Consider the following 17,383-nt stretch of genomic DNA (forward strand, 5'->3'; position numbering starts at 1 on the left):
TTCCATTCGGGGAATCTAGAGCTAAGGACACTCTAAAAATAACGCATTTCCCAATGAAGGCAGAGATGAGGAGGAATTTCTTCGCTCAGAGGGTCCTTCGTCTTTGGAATTCTCTTCTACATGGAACAGTACAGGCTGGGTCACTGAATATATTCAAGGCTGAGCGAGATAGATTTTTGATCTACAAGGGAGTCAAAGGTTATGGGGGGCAGGCAGGAAAGTGAAGTTAAGCCACAATCAGTTCAGCCATGAACTTATTGAACGGCGCGGAGCAGGCGCGAGGGACAAAATGGCCTAGTTCTCCTCCTATTTCTTGTGATCTTAAGTGTATTGGTAAGACTGTACAATTTGAAATAGCCCCATGTTATCTTGTTCAGCTCAAACAATATTTTGTATCATGTCAAGGCCCCTCTGGGATATTTGCCTGCACTTTATTTCAACGATGGCTTTATAATGGTACTTCTGTTGTGTGAGCCTCATCAACGAGCGTTTCTGAACATAGAATTTACAGTGCAGAAGGAGGCCATTCGACCCATCGTGTCTGCACCGGCCCTTTAAAGGAGCACCTCACTTAAGCCCATGCCTCCATTCTACCCCTGTAACCCCGTAACCCTACCCAACCTTTTTGGACACTAAGGGCAATTTATCATGGCCAATCCACCTAACCTGCACATCTTTTGGATTGTTAGAGGAAACCGGAGCACCCGGAGGAAACCCACGCAGACATGGGGAGAACTTGCAGACTCCATACAGACAGTGACCTAAGCTGGGAATTGAACCTGGGACCCTGGAGCTGTGAAGTAACTGTGCTAACCACTGTGCTGCCGTGCTGCCAATCTCACTGTGGCTACCGTAAATCTTGTACATAACCACCACAGAATCATAGAGGACTGGCGAAAGACCACTGCTTTCCATCTAGCCAGTCCATGTGTATAGAAAATATATCCCACAATACCTACCAAAACTTTCAACCAATTTTCCTTCAGCTATTTATCCAACTCTTTCTTCACTTCCACCTCTGCAGTCCAACTCGGGAATCATCATCCTTTGTGTGAAGCAATTGAATCCAAACTGTCTGTTCTCCCTCATCTAGCTTGTGGCTGCAATGTTATCATACTGATATAATGAGGCGGGATTCTCCGGTCTCCCAGCCACGTGTTCCTTGGCGGCACGCCGGTCGCTGGCGGCATGATTCTATCTTCCCGCCTCTTGTCAATGTGATTTCCCATTGTAACTGTAGAAGAGATGCAGGAACACATGGTAGGATAGAAATGAACAACCATTTATTACGGTATACACAATAATTACACAGGCTAAACTCCTCTCCCTGAAGAGCCACCTTCCCCGACCTGCACCCAGGTTGGGGTTTTTATACTGAGAAGTTCCCCCTTGTTAAGGGGAAACCCCACCTCCAATTACCGGAGGAATTCATACTCTGAGGTGAAAGGAATCGTATAGAGCACAGTCCTTGTCCCCCAAGGGGGGCATAACAGTAGCCACCCCACGCTGCCGGGAAACCCGCTGGCGGGGGTGCACTGCCGGCGGGAAAAGTGAATCACGACGACCGGAGAATTCCGGCCTATATCTTGAACTTATATAATGTATAAAACACAAGGCAGCAATCACTCATAAGGAATTTGATAAACATGGCATGGGTTCATTTATTAAGACGAGGCACATGAGAACGTCAGTATTAAACTTGAAGACATTAGAGCGGTGTATGTGCTTTATTCAAAGCAAAAGTGAAGTGAAGACTTCCCCCACTTCCAAAAAAGTATAACTATTTACAATACATGTTCATGTTTAGTTACCATTACATAAGTGCATAAAACTGATGAATCGCAAAAGCGATGCCGCCCCCAATTTGGTCAGAAATGGGGATTCTCTGGCCGAACGTGAGGTCGGCGACTGGAGAATCCCGCCCTATATCTCTGTGTGCTGTTTAAAAATTTTGAATTCAGCTGGGAGGTCAGCTTCAAACTGGAATTTTGTGGACATTCTGACAATATCCCTTTGACCTTCCTCCTCCTTTGGTACCTGGGATAAGTGTTGCTGCAGTCACTTTTGTGAGCTATTCTGAGACTACACCTCTAATGATGAGTCGTGGCAGGAATGCAGCATGAAGTAATGGTGTCTTTGCTTTTTATTCAACCTATTGTCCAACAACTCCTGAAGCCACCCATTATAATCGCAACCTTCTCTGACTCAATTTTTATGACTTTTTTTTGTTTGACGCTCCCTTGCTCGCTATCAATCCAGCCCACACCCTGGGTCGCTCACTTTTCCCCACACAGCTAACCCGGTGCTGGCCCTCTCGATGAGCTGTACCACTCACAGACTGACAGGCTGTACACTGCAATCTCACCACGAGGGGTCTGTCTACATACCAGCTCTTTATATGAGCACGTGCTCCGTGCTGTGCCCTAAGCTTTCCTTCACAGTCAGGATGCTGCGTTTCAACACTCTTGACCCTGACTACTCCTTCATTCTGGTCTGACCGAAATATCAAGGGTCTTCTCTTGAAATGTAGCTAGTCCAGAGTTTTACCATGTTTTACCTGTCCTTAATCTTACTGCCACTTGTCTTACCACTACTAATTTACATGTTGTGTTATTATAATGATATAATACCTTGGTATTATTTACAGTACAAGACACAAGTCACCAATCACTCATAGCAGATTAGGTAAACTCATTGTCGGTTTATTTATTAAGACTCGGCACATAAGAACAGCTATACGGAATTACAAAGCTTGAAGTCATCAGAGCTGTGTGTGTGTGCTCTGCCCAAAGCAAAAGTGAAACTAAGACTGAATCATAGAATAATAGAATCTCTGCAGTGCAGAAAGATGCCATTTGGCCCATTGAGTCTGCACCGGCCCTCTGTAAGAGCACTCTACTTACGCCCACTTCCCCACCCTATCCGCGTAACCTCCGGCCATTTATTTTGTGCAGGCCAGGAGTTTTATGTGGCACAGCTGCAAGCCCCTCAACGGTCGCAGCATCTGAGGTGCAGAAAATACTGGACAATCTCAGCAGTCTGACATTTGTTTTTATGTCTGACTTGCTCTTAATTTCAGATTCCATCACCATGTCCCAAGATGCAACTGGAAGACATCCACAGACTGGTTTGCCAGTGGGACACACTGGGCAGCACAGTAGTATAGTGGTTAGCACTGTTGCTTCCTAGCTCCAGAGTCCCAGGTTCGATTCCGGCTTGGGTCACTGTCTGTGTGGCGTCTGCACGTTCTCCCATGTCTGCGTGGGTTTCATCCGGGTGCTCCGGTTTCCTCCCACAAGTCCCAAAAGATGTGCTTGTTAGGTGAATTGGACATTCTGAATTCTCCCCGTACAGGGGCCGGAATGTGGCGACTAGGGGCTTTTCCCAGTAACTTCAGAGCAGTGTTAATGTAAGCCTACTTGTGACAATAAAGATTATTATTATTACAGTTGTATACTTCTATTCACTATATTAAGATCATAAAATGTAGAAGCAGAAGGAGCCCATCGAGTCTGCTCTGCCATCCAATGAGATCAGGACTGATCGGAAATGACAATCCTCAACGCCACTTTCCTGTCTTATGCCCATAACCCTCGATTCCCTGACTAATTAAAAATCTGTCTGTCTCAACCTTGATCATACTTAATGATCTGTACTGTATTGGTTTTACCAGTTCATTGCTTGCTTCAGCTGTATTTCTATTATTTTCAATTTCTTTAATTCCTTTGAAAAACATAAAATATATTTTCTACTGGAACAATTTGTTGATCCGATTAATTCACTGAGGTGCAGAATACTTCTTTAATTGTTAGTATTTTAATTGTCAGAATAATCTGAAAAAACAAACTGGGCTGGATTCTCTGTTCCCCGATTTCGTAATCAGCGATTGGGCGGAGAATCCCTTTTTACGACAAAATTGTGGGTGGCGCCTGTTTGACGCAGGTTTCGCATGCTCCGCCCCTCCGAAACAGCATCATCGGGCGCGCGCTGCATGCCGTTGGGATGGCCTCAGTGTGTCACCTGCAGGCCCTCCCCCGATGCTCCGCCCCCGATGGGCCGAGTTCACGACGGAGCAATTCACTCCTGGTCTCAGCTGTGCAGGAACCCGGCGTGGCGGCTGTGGACTGGGTCCAGTGCCACCACAGTCGAGCGGGAGCATGCTGCTGGCTGGGGGGGGGGCTTCCGTGAGGGCTGGGGGTACTGGTGGGGGGTGGACAGGGGGCGGCGAGGGGTTGTCCAGGGAAACACTGTCTGGCAGGTCGGGTACGCGCACGGCTATCGCCATGTTGTACGGCGTGACCACTGCAGGTTGTCGCCGTGCGCATGCGTGGCCACAGACCCGGCCATTTTGGCCATTTATTTCGTGGAGGCCAGGAGTTGTATGTGGCACAGCTGCTAGCCTGGTTCGCAGCATCAGTGAGGGGCTGCAGCTGTTTTTTTTCCACGTAAAATCCTCTGCCCTTAGCCTCAGAATCGGAGAATCTGTTTTTGTTTGTTAAAGCTTTGAGAGTAAAATGTCCCTTCAGTCCTGAAAAACTTATTAAAATAAGTTGTTAAAAACTCTTACGGTGATGATGATGTTAACTGACCATCTTTTGTATTCCACTTAGTTCTCTGTTCAGGTGAATGGCTCCTCCGATCAGATGACAGTTTACTCCCAGTTCAGTCATCCGTACCAGTCAACAATACCTTACACTTTCCAGGTACATGCACTATAATCTCTATGTCAAATACCCCGGCTCATTTCTTACTGGGCAGGACACAGAAGGGAGAATGTGGGCTGGGGGGAATTGCAGATCTGAAACAGAACCCACCTGGGTTTCCTTCCATTCATTTCGATGAATAAAAAATTCCTGCTATATTACCCACCTGGGATTTCCTGGCCATTTGCATCAGTGGAACGTTCCGTTCCCACCCGAAGGCAAGCCCTTGCAGGAGATCCCACCGGTGGAAAGGGCCACCTCTGCCCGCCGGAAAATCCTGGCCTTCTAAGGTACTTTGAAAGTATAGCTACTCTATTGTAAACCAAGTCAGAAGCAATCTACACAGAGCACACAGCAAGATCGACCAATGGCAGTGAGATGAAAGACTACTTGCTCTATTTTTGTGGCATTAAGGAACGATTAGTGGCCGGGACACTGGTAGAGCTCTCTGCATTTCACAAATTATCCGTGGGTCTTTCGGATTTACCTGAGCAAATAGATTTGACCTTAATTTAACTCCTCCTCTGAAAGACAACACAGCATTTTCTTAGTGTTGCACTTTCAGCCTGGATTATGCTTTCAGTTGCTGATGGGGAGTGCAATTGATAAGCCAGCCTGAAGCTTCCCTATTGATTTGTTCTAATTCAGCATGATTTGATTTAATTATTGAAACGTTTACTAAAAATATAGACCCTCGCAACAGCAAAGAATTATGGAGAGAACAACTACAATGGCACATTCTACCTGCAATCTGATGGCAAAGATCTTTTGGCAACGGAGTTTGACGTTGTGAATGAGAGTAAAAGGAATGTCCGAATTCTGGGTCTGAAAGCTGCCATGCACCAGAGCTGTCTGACTGGACCAGAGAATGGCCAATTTCAACTAACTGTGAAAGCACATCACTCAAGGTAAAGTCTATGACCCGTGTGTAGCAGAATCTTCAATGCGCTAGCAGGTTTTGTTTAAATGTGTAAAACTGTAAGATGTGCCAGCGTTTGAAGAGTTTCTGCTTGAGTGACACTAACACCAGTGATTAAAAATGTAGTCTAACGTTTAGGAAATATGATGGTTGTACCCTGAGGGAAATTTCCAGAGCAAATCTTGAATCTGCATTGTTGTCAAAATGCGTTTCAAGTAATTTCCCAGTTGCATCTTGCTCAGTTGCACAATATGCCAACTTTGACAAACTTAATAGAATAAAATTTGGAAGAGATTGATGTAGCTCTGTCTAAGGATTAGAAGCGGAGGTGATTTTTTTTCTTTGCTTTGGAGCATGTAACTGCCAAAAAAAGATTTTTTTGTTTTGAAAAACATTTTATTGAAGGCACTTTAAATATATACATAATCACAAAAATACAAAAGCCAACCACAGCAACAGGTAACAAAAGCTTCCTCCTCCCTGCATTCCCCACAGCAACAGCCCCCACTTAGCTCGCTGCTACCCCAGTACCCGTCTCCCTTTTCCAACAAAAGATAAATACCTTCCACTTAAACAGCTTCCACCTCAAGGTGAACTTTTTCCTCCACCCCTCGATTGGCGAACTTAATTTTTTTCCAAATGCAGGAACTCTGCCAAATTGGTCACCTGTACCCCCGCCTTTGCCGGCTCCCGAGTCCTGCCAACGAGCAAAATTTGTCTGCGGGCTGTCAGGGAGCCAAAAGCCATGACGTCGACCTCTCTCCCCACCTTTATAGCCGGATCCTCCAACATTCCAAACATCGCCACCTCCAGACATGGAGCTACATCTACCCCCAAAACCTTTGACATTACATCTGAAAATCCCTTCCAAAACTCCCTCAACCTTGGACACGCCCCAAAAATTTGTACATGGATCGCTGCCCCCCCCCCCCCCTGTACACCGCGCACACCTATACCCGGAAAGAACCTAGTCCCCTTTGGTAACTGGTACATTGCTTCGAGCTCTTTCAGGTCTGCAAACTTTTCTCCCACGAACAAATGCCTGAAGTTCTCTATGCCCCCTCCCCACCCCAGAACTGCGCGCCCAACCCCGCCAGCGAAAACCTATGATTACCGCAAATTGATCCCCACAGCTACATGCCTACCAATCCAAAGTGCTGTCACCACTGGTTCCAAACCCTCAGCGCTAATACCATCACCGAACCCATGGAATACCTGCCTGGCGAGAGTGGAAAAATGCCAACAACTGTGCCCTCAAACTGGCCCCTTACTCCAGCCATCTGCCTCCAAACCAAACGCTCCTCCACCGCCCATTTCCTAGCCCTTGCAATGTTTGCTGCCCAGGAGTAATTCAACAAGCTCGGCAATGATAACTCCCCCCCCCCCCCCCCCCCCCCACCCGCCGAAGTCCGTCTTCATTCCCTCCACCAGTCGTGCCAAGTTCTGCTTGTGTAGCTGGGCCCAACTCCGCGCCACCTGCAATCCAAGATAGTGAAAGCTCACGCCCACCACCCGGAATGGCAATTTCCCAGCCTCCTCGCCTGTGCCTGTGCATTAATTGGGAACATCTCACTTTGCTCCCTATTCAGCTTGCACTTGGTAAAGTGGCCAAACTCACCCAGAATACCCATGATCCTATTAAAGCTCCCAACTGGGTCCAAAATACACAACAGGGAGGTCATCAGCACACAAAGAAACTCGGTGCTCGACCCCCCCACCCCGTTCAATCCCCCTCCACCTCTTTAACGTCCAAAGCGGCATTACCAACGGTTCTACCGCGAGAGCAGCGGGGAGAGTGGGAACCACCGCCTCGTCCCCCAGAGTAACCCAAAGTAATCTGAAGTAACCGTGTTCATTTGAACATTTGCCTTAGGAGCCTTGTACAACAGCCGAACACAATCACAAACCCTTGGCCAAACCCAAACCGACCCAACACCTCAAACAAATACACCCATTCAATCCAATCTAATGCCTTCTCCGCGTCCATTGCCATCACCACTTCTACTTCTTGGCCCCCTGAGGGCATCATAATAACATTAAGCAGCTTCCATACATTCACCGACAGCTGCCGCCCCTTCACGAACCCCGTCTGGCCGTTTCCTATCTTCCCCGGCTCGCACTCCTCTCTCCACGACATAAGCACCTTCACCAACAACTTTGCGTCTACATTCAACAGTGAGATCGGACGGTACGTTCCACACTGCTCCGGGTCTTTGTCCTTCTTGAAAATGAGTGACATAGAGGCCTGTGACAGTGTGTGGGGGAATGCCCCCCTCACCATCGACTCATTATACATCCCAACTAGCAGGGACCGCTGTAAAACAACAAAATAATACCAATGAAGGTAATTTCTGAGGAATGGTTTGAAATATTTAACCACTTGTTGAAGAATCTACCCTAACTCTCTACATAATTGATTCCAGCAATTCTTATAACATCTCAAACGTCTTATAAAACTCGGTTGGGAGCCCATCCGGCCCAGGCCTTCCCTGCCTGCATTGCCCCCACACAATCAATCACCTCCCTCAGCCCAATGTAATGATATGTAGAATATTATTCGTGTATAATTTAATAACCGTAAGTGAGGATCGTGCCGTATGCATAGACTGAAATTCTAGCACCCGGCCACAGGTGGCGTGGGGGCAGAAGTAGGCCTCTTGGAGATATGAGGAATCTGGACAACAAGCACAGAGTACAGTCGCATATAGAGCAGCTCCTGAGTCAGTAGTGATTAATAAGAGTTAAATATAGTTATTTGTATTTACTTGTAATATCCAATTGCAATCTTACATCACAGAAGCCCTTTAGTGATTTAGTTAAATAATAAACAGTTTTGTTCATTTACAAAGCTGTATGTTCTCTGAACACTTCAACTACAAAGACCTCGTTATCCGTGCGTGCAGAGAACATTACACCCAATCCCTGCACCTTCACCTCCTCAATCTTTGGGAACTCCAATCAATCCAAAAACCATCTCATCCCATCATCCCCCATCGGAGGCTCCGAATTATACAATCTGTACAATTTTCATGGCCTGTGTCCCCTCGATCCCCTCAGGCAGCCCCACGATTAGGGGATTCTGCCTCCTGGAATGATCCTCGCGGTCCTCCCCCCTTCTCCCTCAACCTCTTCTGGCTATCCGCCATGAGCACCACCTCCAATCAGGCCAGCCGGTCCTCCATTAACTCCTCCACCTTCTGGAGCGCCAGACCCTCAACCTGCAGTCTCTGCTCCATTTTCTCGACAGCCATGCGAAGCGGCTCCGCCACCTTTTCTAGGTCTTCTGAGGCTGTCACCAGAAGTCCAATGAAAAGTTTGTTGATGATTTCTTATCACAGCTTAATGAAAGGTGCGGCCAATACTTTCTATACTCCTGGCTTATTGATTTCTGTAGTTCATTTTCTAACATACAAATAGGCATTATATGTCACAAGTGATGATAAATTCATATGTACAGCATAAAGAAGCAGAGTTCATGGCAAGAGATCAAATATTGAGGGATTTCCAAACTTTGTGCAATTAATGTGTTGAAATGGCCAAATTAACAGAGCATCGTGGGATGGCACGCTGGTTGGCGCTGTTGCTTCGCGGCACCGGGAACCTGGGTTCGATTCCCGCCTTGGGTCGCTGTCTGTGCGGAGTCTGCGCGTTCTCCCCATGTCTGCGTGGGTTTTCTCCGGGTGCTCCGGTTTCCTCCCACGGTCCAGGGATGTACGGGTTGGGTGGAATTGTCACGCTAAATTGCCCCGTAGTGTCCAAAAGTTAGGTGGGGTTGCTGGGTTACATGGATAGGTGGTGGTGTGGTCTTAGGTAGGGTGCTCTTTCAGGGGCCGGTGTAGACTCGATGGATGAAATGGCCTCCTTCTGCACTGTAGATTATATGATATGAAATGTGCTGGCTTTGTGACATTATTTATCTCACTAACACAGGATTGTTGCATGACTTTAGATATTTGGTGGCTTCCAGTCTGCAGTTGGACGAGAAAGCTTTTGACATAGACTTGATGGGAGTAAAGGAGCACCAAGATGGCTTGACCTTATCAATGACTGGTACTGTCCAGCATAATATGAATAATGGGCAAACAATACCACAATTCCTGAACGTGAATGCAACCGTAAAACAACAAAATAATACCAATGAAGGTAATTTCTGAGGAATGGTTTGAATTTTTAGCCACTTGTTGAAGAATCTACCCTTACTCTCTACATAATTGATTCCAGCAATTCTAATATAAAGCAACAATATCCAAACACCAAAAGATAAACTAACTTTCATGCGCCTGAGTGGTGGTTGTTATTTTAGTACTGGACGTCCAATCCTCTTGTTCATATCGTTTTAGGAATTCAAGGCCCCATTTCTGACCTGACTCTGAAATTTAATGCTTTTCCATTCACTCTACCTCTTTTCGGGGTATCTAGAAAGACGGAATCAAATTGTGTAAAATAATTGCGTCCAGATTAATTTGCACACAATATCCAATCAGTAGGCTTATTTACTTCCATCACCATCACAGTATTGTCCACCTTCCCTCCTATCTTACCTTATCCATGGCTTTGTCACCTCAAGACTTGATTTCTCAAAAACCTCTTGCTGCCTCCCATCTTCCGGCCTCCATAAACTCCTGCCTTTTGTTTTAATCTCCACTGCCTGTGTTCCGATTTACTGGTGCCTGTTCATTTATCACTTTGATCTATTATTTCCATGGTAAAAGATGCTTATATGAATGCAAGTAGTTGTTGGTTTGGACGCACTGCTAACACTGAAGTGGGAGATTTGTGATTGTGTTAGCTACAGGGTGGAATTATACCAGATTTTTTCAAACTGGTATTTAGCTCCCCAGATGAAGAGACCAGTTTTCTCTCTGGATAGTGAGCCTTTTTAAAGAAACAAAATAGGTGGCCGTGGTTTACACCATCAATCTGGCAGGGCAGGACGGGGACTGATAGAGCTGGCACCCGGCTCCACAGAGATTGGGGTTGCATCTTGAAAGATGGCGGCCCAATCAGAACGGCCCCCAGCCCCCATCACAGAGGTTTTGGGTGCTCCCCCACCCCGGACAACCACAAGGGGCTCCCCCTCACCCTGGGCTCCCCCGCCCCCTCCCTCACTACCATGGGAGCACCACCAACGTTCCCCTGCCCCCAGATCGCCTGCTGTGCACCATGTCTGTAATTTCCGGGTGCCCAGTTCATTGGAAGATGCGGTTTACTCAGAAGGATGAATGCTTCTTGGAAAAATTAAATGTAAATACCCAAGTTTAAGCTAAAAACATTTTCCTGTTCAGGATTTCATTAAATCATCATGTTTCCATTGGTAGAATACACTGTTAAAACATCAATTCATCAATCCAGATGAAGAATCTTTAGGCTGTGCTCATCAATCCCATACTCCCAGAAGATCCCCATTTGAAGGAAGGATGGGGTGTTAATGAGGCTATAACACAATATTGGCAATTTCTCTGGGCAGAATCTCCCTGTGCAGCCCTTGCTAGTTGGGATGTACAATAAGTCGATGGTGAGGGGGGAGCTCCCCGGCCCTCAGACTGAAATGGGGGGTCAGAAACCCACCCAGTGTGGGAAACAGTCAATCATTGTCATTATCCTCGGAACAGCCAAAATGAATGGCCAGAGGATAGGTTGGTACCAATCGGAGGCCTTCCAATTTGAAAGGGGCAGCAGACTTTCACGAAACATAAATAAGGGAGGGGGAACTTCAAGATCTGGATTTAATAGCTTCGCCAACATTTTACAGCCTGTCCTGCCACAGGGGTGGGAGGGGCAACGGAAATCCCATCCCTCTTCTCAGTAATAGTGAACTTAAAACCATTCTCGATTGTTGTAAAAACCCATCTGGTTCACTAATGTCCTTTAGGGAAGGAAATCTGTCATCCTTGCCTGGTCTGGCCTACATGTGGCTGCAGGCCCTTGTAAGCCTCCTTCAAGGACAGTTGGAGATGGGCAAGAAATGCTGACTTTGCGATGTGCCAATAGCGAATGAAAGAATAAAGAAAAAAGTGTGTCAGTTTTCCCACCCTGAACTGTAAATCGTGACACCAGCAAAAAGCCTCCAAAATGCTTGGATGATGAAGAAAGAACTCCCAGTGTTTGGGAATCCTCGCCTTTGGCTTTATCTCTGCTTCATCTGTAACCTTCTCTGACGGTTCCCAAATAATCCCACAGGAAACTCCATTGCAAGCCCTAGGACTGTCTGGGACATGGGTTGAACAATGTATTCTCTGACCCAGAAGTCATTGCTGCGAAAACAAAAAGTTAATTCCTATAAAAGGATAAACGCTCATTAACTTCTGGTGGCCAGAAAATAACAAGTATGTAATCTAGGAATGAAGTGTTAGTTTGAACTATAAATGGCTTGGAGAAAAGCCTCTGCAACAATTGAAGTCACATTGTTCGGAATTCGAACTGTGTTGTTTGGTTTGGATTTGGTTCAAACTTGAAGATGTCGTAATCACTGTCAGAAAGCTGGGATAAAAGAGTGAAACTATCATTTTCAGAAGATCAGACAATGGGTAAAGTTGTAAAACTATTATTTTGGGCGTGATTTAGCGGGAGAAAAACACAAAGTCTGACACCGAGCCATGCAAACAGCTATTGGCCAGGATATTTTGGATGGTGTGATTTCCCTTCCCGCTATCCAAAGAGTCGGCAGTGAACACATCCCCGTTGCCACACCACGCTCCACAGTAATTTCATGCACCTACGAGTGTTAATTGACTGCAGACTTGCCACTTGCCCCTCACTCAGGAGCAAGTCCACCTCAGTGCCAGAAGCCGCAGTGGACAGGACTGGCACTGCATGCAGCCCCAGGAGCCTTACCCCTTGGATTCCAGGAAGTGATTTGGGTGTCAGGGGAGAGGTCGACGGTGAGAGAGGGGGCGGGGTTGTCGGAAGGGGGGTATTCCATTTACAATATCTTAAGTGGGGGAGATTGCCCAAAGTTTTTTTTTTAATTTAGAGTATCCAATTTTTTTTTCCAATTAAGGGGCAATTTAGCGTGGCCAATCCACCTACCCTACACATCTTTGGGTTGTGGGGGATAGACCCACACAAACACGGGGAGAATGTGCAAACTCCACACAGTAAGAAGTCTTACAACACCAGGTTAAAGTCCAACAGGTTTGTTTCGATGTCACTAGCTTTTGGAGCACTGCTCCTTCCTCAGGCGGATGGAAGAGGTATGTTCCAGAGACATATATATAGACGAATTCAAAGTTGCTGGACAATGCTTGGAATACGAGCATTAGCAGGTGATTAAATCTTTACAGATCCAGAGATGGGGTAACCCCAGGTTAAAGAGGTGTGAATTGTGTCAAGCCAGGACAGTTGGTAGGATTTCGCAGGCCAGATGGTGGGGGGTGAATGTAATGCAACATGAATCCCAGGTCCCGGTTGAGTCCGCACTCATGTGTGCGGAACTTGACTATAAGTTTCTGTTCGGCGATTCTGCGTTGTCACGCGTCCTGAAGGCCGCCTTGGAGAACGCTTACCCGGAGGTCAGAGGCTGAAACTCCACACAGACAGTAACCCGGGGCCAGGATCGGTCCTCAGTGCCGTGAGGCAGAAGTGCTAACCACTGCACCACCGTGCTGTCCTGGGGGGGTCGCTTGAAGTTAAAAGGGGGCTGCTGATGGAGGTGCCAACCCCTACCCCCAGTTCCCACATGAGGCCTGGACCTGATTATTTTTGGTCTTTCCCCTATACCCCGGAACTCCTACCACCAATCTAAAAACAGAGGTTGAGGGGGAAACGGCCCTTTAGTGGTCAATAATTGGTCACTTAGGGGCCTCAACCGGGGCAAGGGTGGACATGCCATCCAAGGCCTCACCCGCCCCAGTGGAAATTTGTGGAGAGGATCAGGCGGGTAGGAACCCAGCCAGTGACAGTTCCTGCCTGTATTTTTTCTAATTTAAAGAGGAGGAGATTTTAAAAATCTCAGATCATGACACTTAAATAGACCTTATCTGCCCTCCTTACTTCTACTCCCTCAATTCGTGACTCTCACCTAGCAAATGAAGGTCCTTGCAACAGCCAAAACTCAGTATTGAGTTCAAATGGCCCTGCTGAATTCAAGTCCCTGCACCCCTCCCCTTGCAATGCCCCGGCATGAGTCATAACCTGCATCCTTCCCCCGACCAGCAAAAATATGGGGCGGGATTCTCCGACCCCCGCCCGCCTCGGAGAATGGCAGGGACTGGCGCGACTCAATGGGCCCCGGGGCTGCCTGAATTCTCCAGCCTGCGATGGGCCGAAGTCCAGCCCGTTTTTTGCCAGTCCCACCGGCGTAAATTGGAGTAGGTCCATACCGGCAGGACCTGGCGGCGCGGGCGGCCTCAGAGATTCTTGGGGGGGGCGTGGGGGGATCTGACCCCGGGAGGTGCCCCCACGGTGGCCTGGCCCACGATCGGGGCCCACCGATCTGCGGGCGGGCCTGTGCCATGTGGGCACTCTATTCGTCCACACCGGCGGTTGTACCGGTCCGCCATTGCCAGTGCGGAAACCAAGCCCTCTGCACATGCACGGGGATGATGCCAGAACACGCTGGCGCTCCCGCGCATGCGCCAACTCGCGCCGTCCGGCGGAGGCCCTGCAGCACCAAGCCCCTTTCCCGCCGGCCGGCGGGGCACAAATCACTCCGGGGCGGGCCTAGCCCCTGAAGGTGCGGAGGATTCCACGCCTTTGGAGCGGCCCGACGCCGGAGTGGTTCACGCCACTCCTCGGCGCCAGAACACCCCGCTCCGCCGGGTAGGGGAGACTCCCGCCCCTCTTATCAGAACTAAGGGTCAAACAGCCACACCAGGTCCTTGCCCATGCAGACGGAGGCCATTCGGCACATCGAGTCTGCACCGACCCTCTGAAAGAGCACTCCACCCAAACCTACTCTCTGCCCTATCCCTGTAACCTCACCTAACAGTTTAGACAAAGGGACAAATTTTGCATGGCCAATCCACTACCCTGCACGTCTTTGGACTGTGGGAGGAAACTGGAGTATCCGGAGGAAACCCACGCAGACACAGGGAGGACATGCAGACTTTGCATAGACAGTCACAAAAGGCTGGAATTGAACACGGGTACCTGGCGGTGTGAGCCAGTAGTGCTACCACTGTACCACGGTGCTATTTGTAAAGGTCCATTGAGTCTTCCCAACCTCGTAAAATTCTGGGCCCTCATCGTGAATTTGCTTGTTTAAAAAAACGAGCACTTTCCAAGAAGGCATGGTCAAATATTCTGATTTTTGCTGCAATAATGTTGGCCACATCCTCAATGTTTAAAGATACTTGTTTCCTCCTGCCTTAGCTTTTTCATTCTCATGATCTGTTTCTCTTGTTCTTGCCTTCACCTGCAGGCAACTTGAATATTGAAATTGATGACATCCATTATAGACTACACCTTCAAAATAACAACACTTTTAGTGGCAGCACTGCCCATGAACTGCTCGTCACCTTGATCCAGAATGGCAGCCTAACAATCCCAGCAATCACTGAGTTTGAAGGACACCTGGAGCTGGGCCAAGAATCAAGAATGGGGCAGGCCTGTTGGCAAACCGATGATAAATCGATCTGTTTCCAGCTTTTACAGGTGACCAAAGCAAACCAGACCAAAGTCACTGGTAAAGTGACTCACAGTCTGGAAGAATTAATAGCTACAGGTAAAGAAACAACCATTTTTGTGAATATATTTCTTTATTTTTGAACAGAACATAATTTTCTATATTATAGGTGGCCTTGTGGTGGCAATCGAGGAGGCCAGGGTTCGGGCAGGTTTTCAGGCTGTAATATTGTTGGATTATTCAAAAAGAGCTAGGAACTCATTTTTTAATGTATGTATCCCGGGGTGCCATTTTCACCATCACACCGTCGGCGTTGCAACACGTGTTTTCACCATCGCAGTCCACCAGCCACCTGGAGACATGCAAGAAATTGACTCAATGATGGTCCAGTATTTTGAGTCTAAAGTATGATTCATTCTAACTCATGGGAACCAGGAGTCTGAACAGAGGTCCTGCTCACCTATCTGGCCACAGCCGCAGCCACAGGCCACCCTGTGGAAGAGATTCCCCCTCCACAATTGTGACCTGGAGGCTGAGGCCATTTTTTATATAAAACCTTTAAAGTTGCAGAGAAAGCATCTCAAGATGGAAGTGCCCTCTCGCTCTATCTCTCTCTCTCTTATCTGAACTGCTGGCAGCTTTTCCAAGTTGAAAGGTCCCTAATGGCCTTCCGGCCTACAGATCCCATCCATCATCCTTAATTGGAGAGTGAGAGCACCCACTCGGCCATTAATTAGCGGATTTGGGGAAAACCACTTACTGACCCCAACATCGGGTTCCGAATCCAAAACGCAAAATTCTGCCCAGGAACATTTTGATATCGTTGGATTTAACAGTGTGGAATTTTAAGCTTAGTACAGGCAAAATCACCTCACCTTGGAAACCGCAGGCTGAATTCTCCGTTTGGGAGATTATGTGCTGACGCCGGCGTGGGAACAGTGGTGTTTTACGCCCGAACAAACAGAGCTAAATCTGCACCAATCCTCCGTCTGGTGGGGGCCTAGCAGGCATGCAGCGTAAAGCCCCCAGCTTCAGCTGCGGATATGGCCGGAGAATTGCCGGGTCCATGGCCGCGCCTGCGCATGGCAGCAGGTGTGCGCGGACCCGGCCTGCCAAAATCTACCCCCCCTTTGAGCAGGCTCGCCACTCTCCACCAGTGCCCCCAGACCCCGCCAAAGACCCCCTGCCCGCGGAATGACACCCACCGGACTGTGGCGGCCACCCAAAAAATAGCCCACGCCATCAGGAACCCGGGCCATCGGAGGCAGAGCATCGGGGGAGGGCCTCAGATGACGTCCTGAGGCCATCCCGACGGTGTGCAGCATACTCTGCGAGTATGCCGTTTTGGAGGGGGGTGGAGCCCCCGATTTCGGCACCAACCGGGATTCTTCGGCCGATCGCCTAACGCGATTTCGCCGTCGGAGACCGGAGAATCCTGCCCCACAATTGTGATATTAGCGGTACCCCTCAAGCTATATGGCAGTTGTCTGGCTCTCTAATGGAGAGAGACGCCTGTTTTTCTTTGTGACTTATAGCTAATTACTTACTTTACAATCTAATGTAGCAATTCATATAATGGGATGAGCTCACAGATTCTAGAAGAAAAGAACATTGTTCTGCACCTTAAACTAGGCTGTATAATAACGAGCCTGAAATTTCTACCTCCCTGCTTAGATTTAAAACTGTGAACAAATCCCAAAGGAAACAGTCACTTATGTATTCAAGTTACATATCTCATTGAGTCTATTCTTCTCCTTTATCTCCCTTCTCTCTGAAGGCGGAAACCCTTGCTTGGGTGCAGCTCTGGTACCAACTTCTGCACCTTGCTAAATTCGCTAATCTTCATGTGAGGCGGCATTGGCTGATGGCCTGGGAGGTGTATTGCCCAATGTAACATTGAACTAACATTATACTATGAGAAAAGGCTGATGGACTTGAGGTTGTTTTCGTTGGAGAGAAGAAGGTTAAGAGGACACTTAGGCATACAAAATGATCAGGGGGTTAGATAGGGTGGACAGTGAGAGCCTTCTCCCGTGGATGGAAATGGCTGGCACGAGGGGACATAGCTTTAAACTGAGGGGTAATAGATATAGGACAGAGGTCAGAGGTAGGTTCTTTACGCAAAGAGTAGTGAGGCCGTGGAATGCCCTACCTGCTACAGTAGTGAACTCGCCAACATTGAGGGCATTTAAAAGT

The 17,383-nt window shown here is 47.9% G+C and overlaps 1 protein-coding gene across 1 annotated transcript in view; it reads left to right on the plus strand.

Moving 5' to 3' along the window:
• The window catches only part of LOC140394025 (uncharacterized), a 654,493-nt gene that overhangs the window by 411,577 nt on the left and 225,533 nt on the right, over positions 1 to 17,383 (plus strand). The window contains exons 36-39 of the mRNA XM_072480809.1: positions 4,611 to 4,703; positions 5,394 to 5,611; positions 9,572 to 9,765; positions 14,984 to 15,286. Coding sequence (XP_072336910.1) covers positions 4,611 to 4,703; positions 5,394 to 5,611; positions 9,572 to 9,765; positions 14,984 to 15,286 — 808 coding nt within the window. The remainder of the gene's footprint in view (positions 1 to 4,610; positions 4,704 to 5,393; positions 5,612 to 9,571; positions 9,766 to 14,983; positions 15,287 to 17,383) is intronic.

This window comes from Scyliorhinus torazame, chromosome 17, assembly GCF_047496885.1.
Source record: "Scyliorhinus torazame isolate Kashiwa2021f chromosome 17, sScyTor2.1, whole genome shotgun sequence".
Lineage (NCBI taxonomy): Eukaryota > Metazoa > Chordata > Chondrichthyes > Carcharhiniformes > Scyliorhinidae > Scyliorhinus > Scyliorhinus torazame.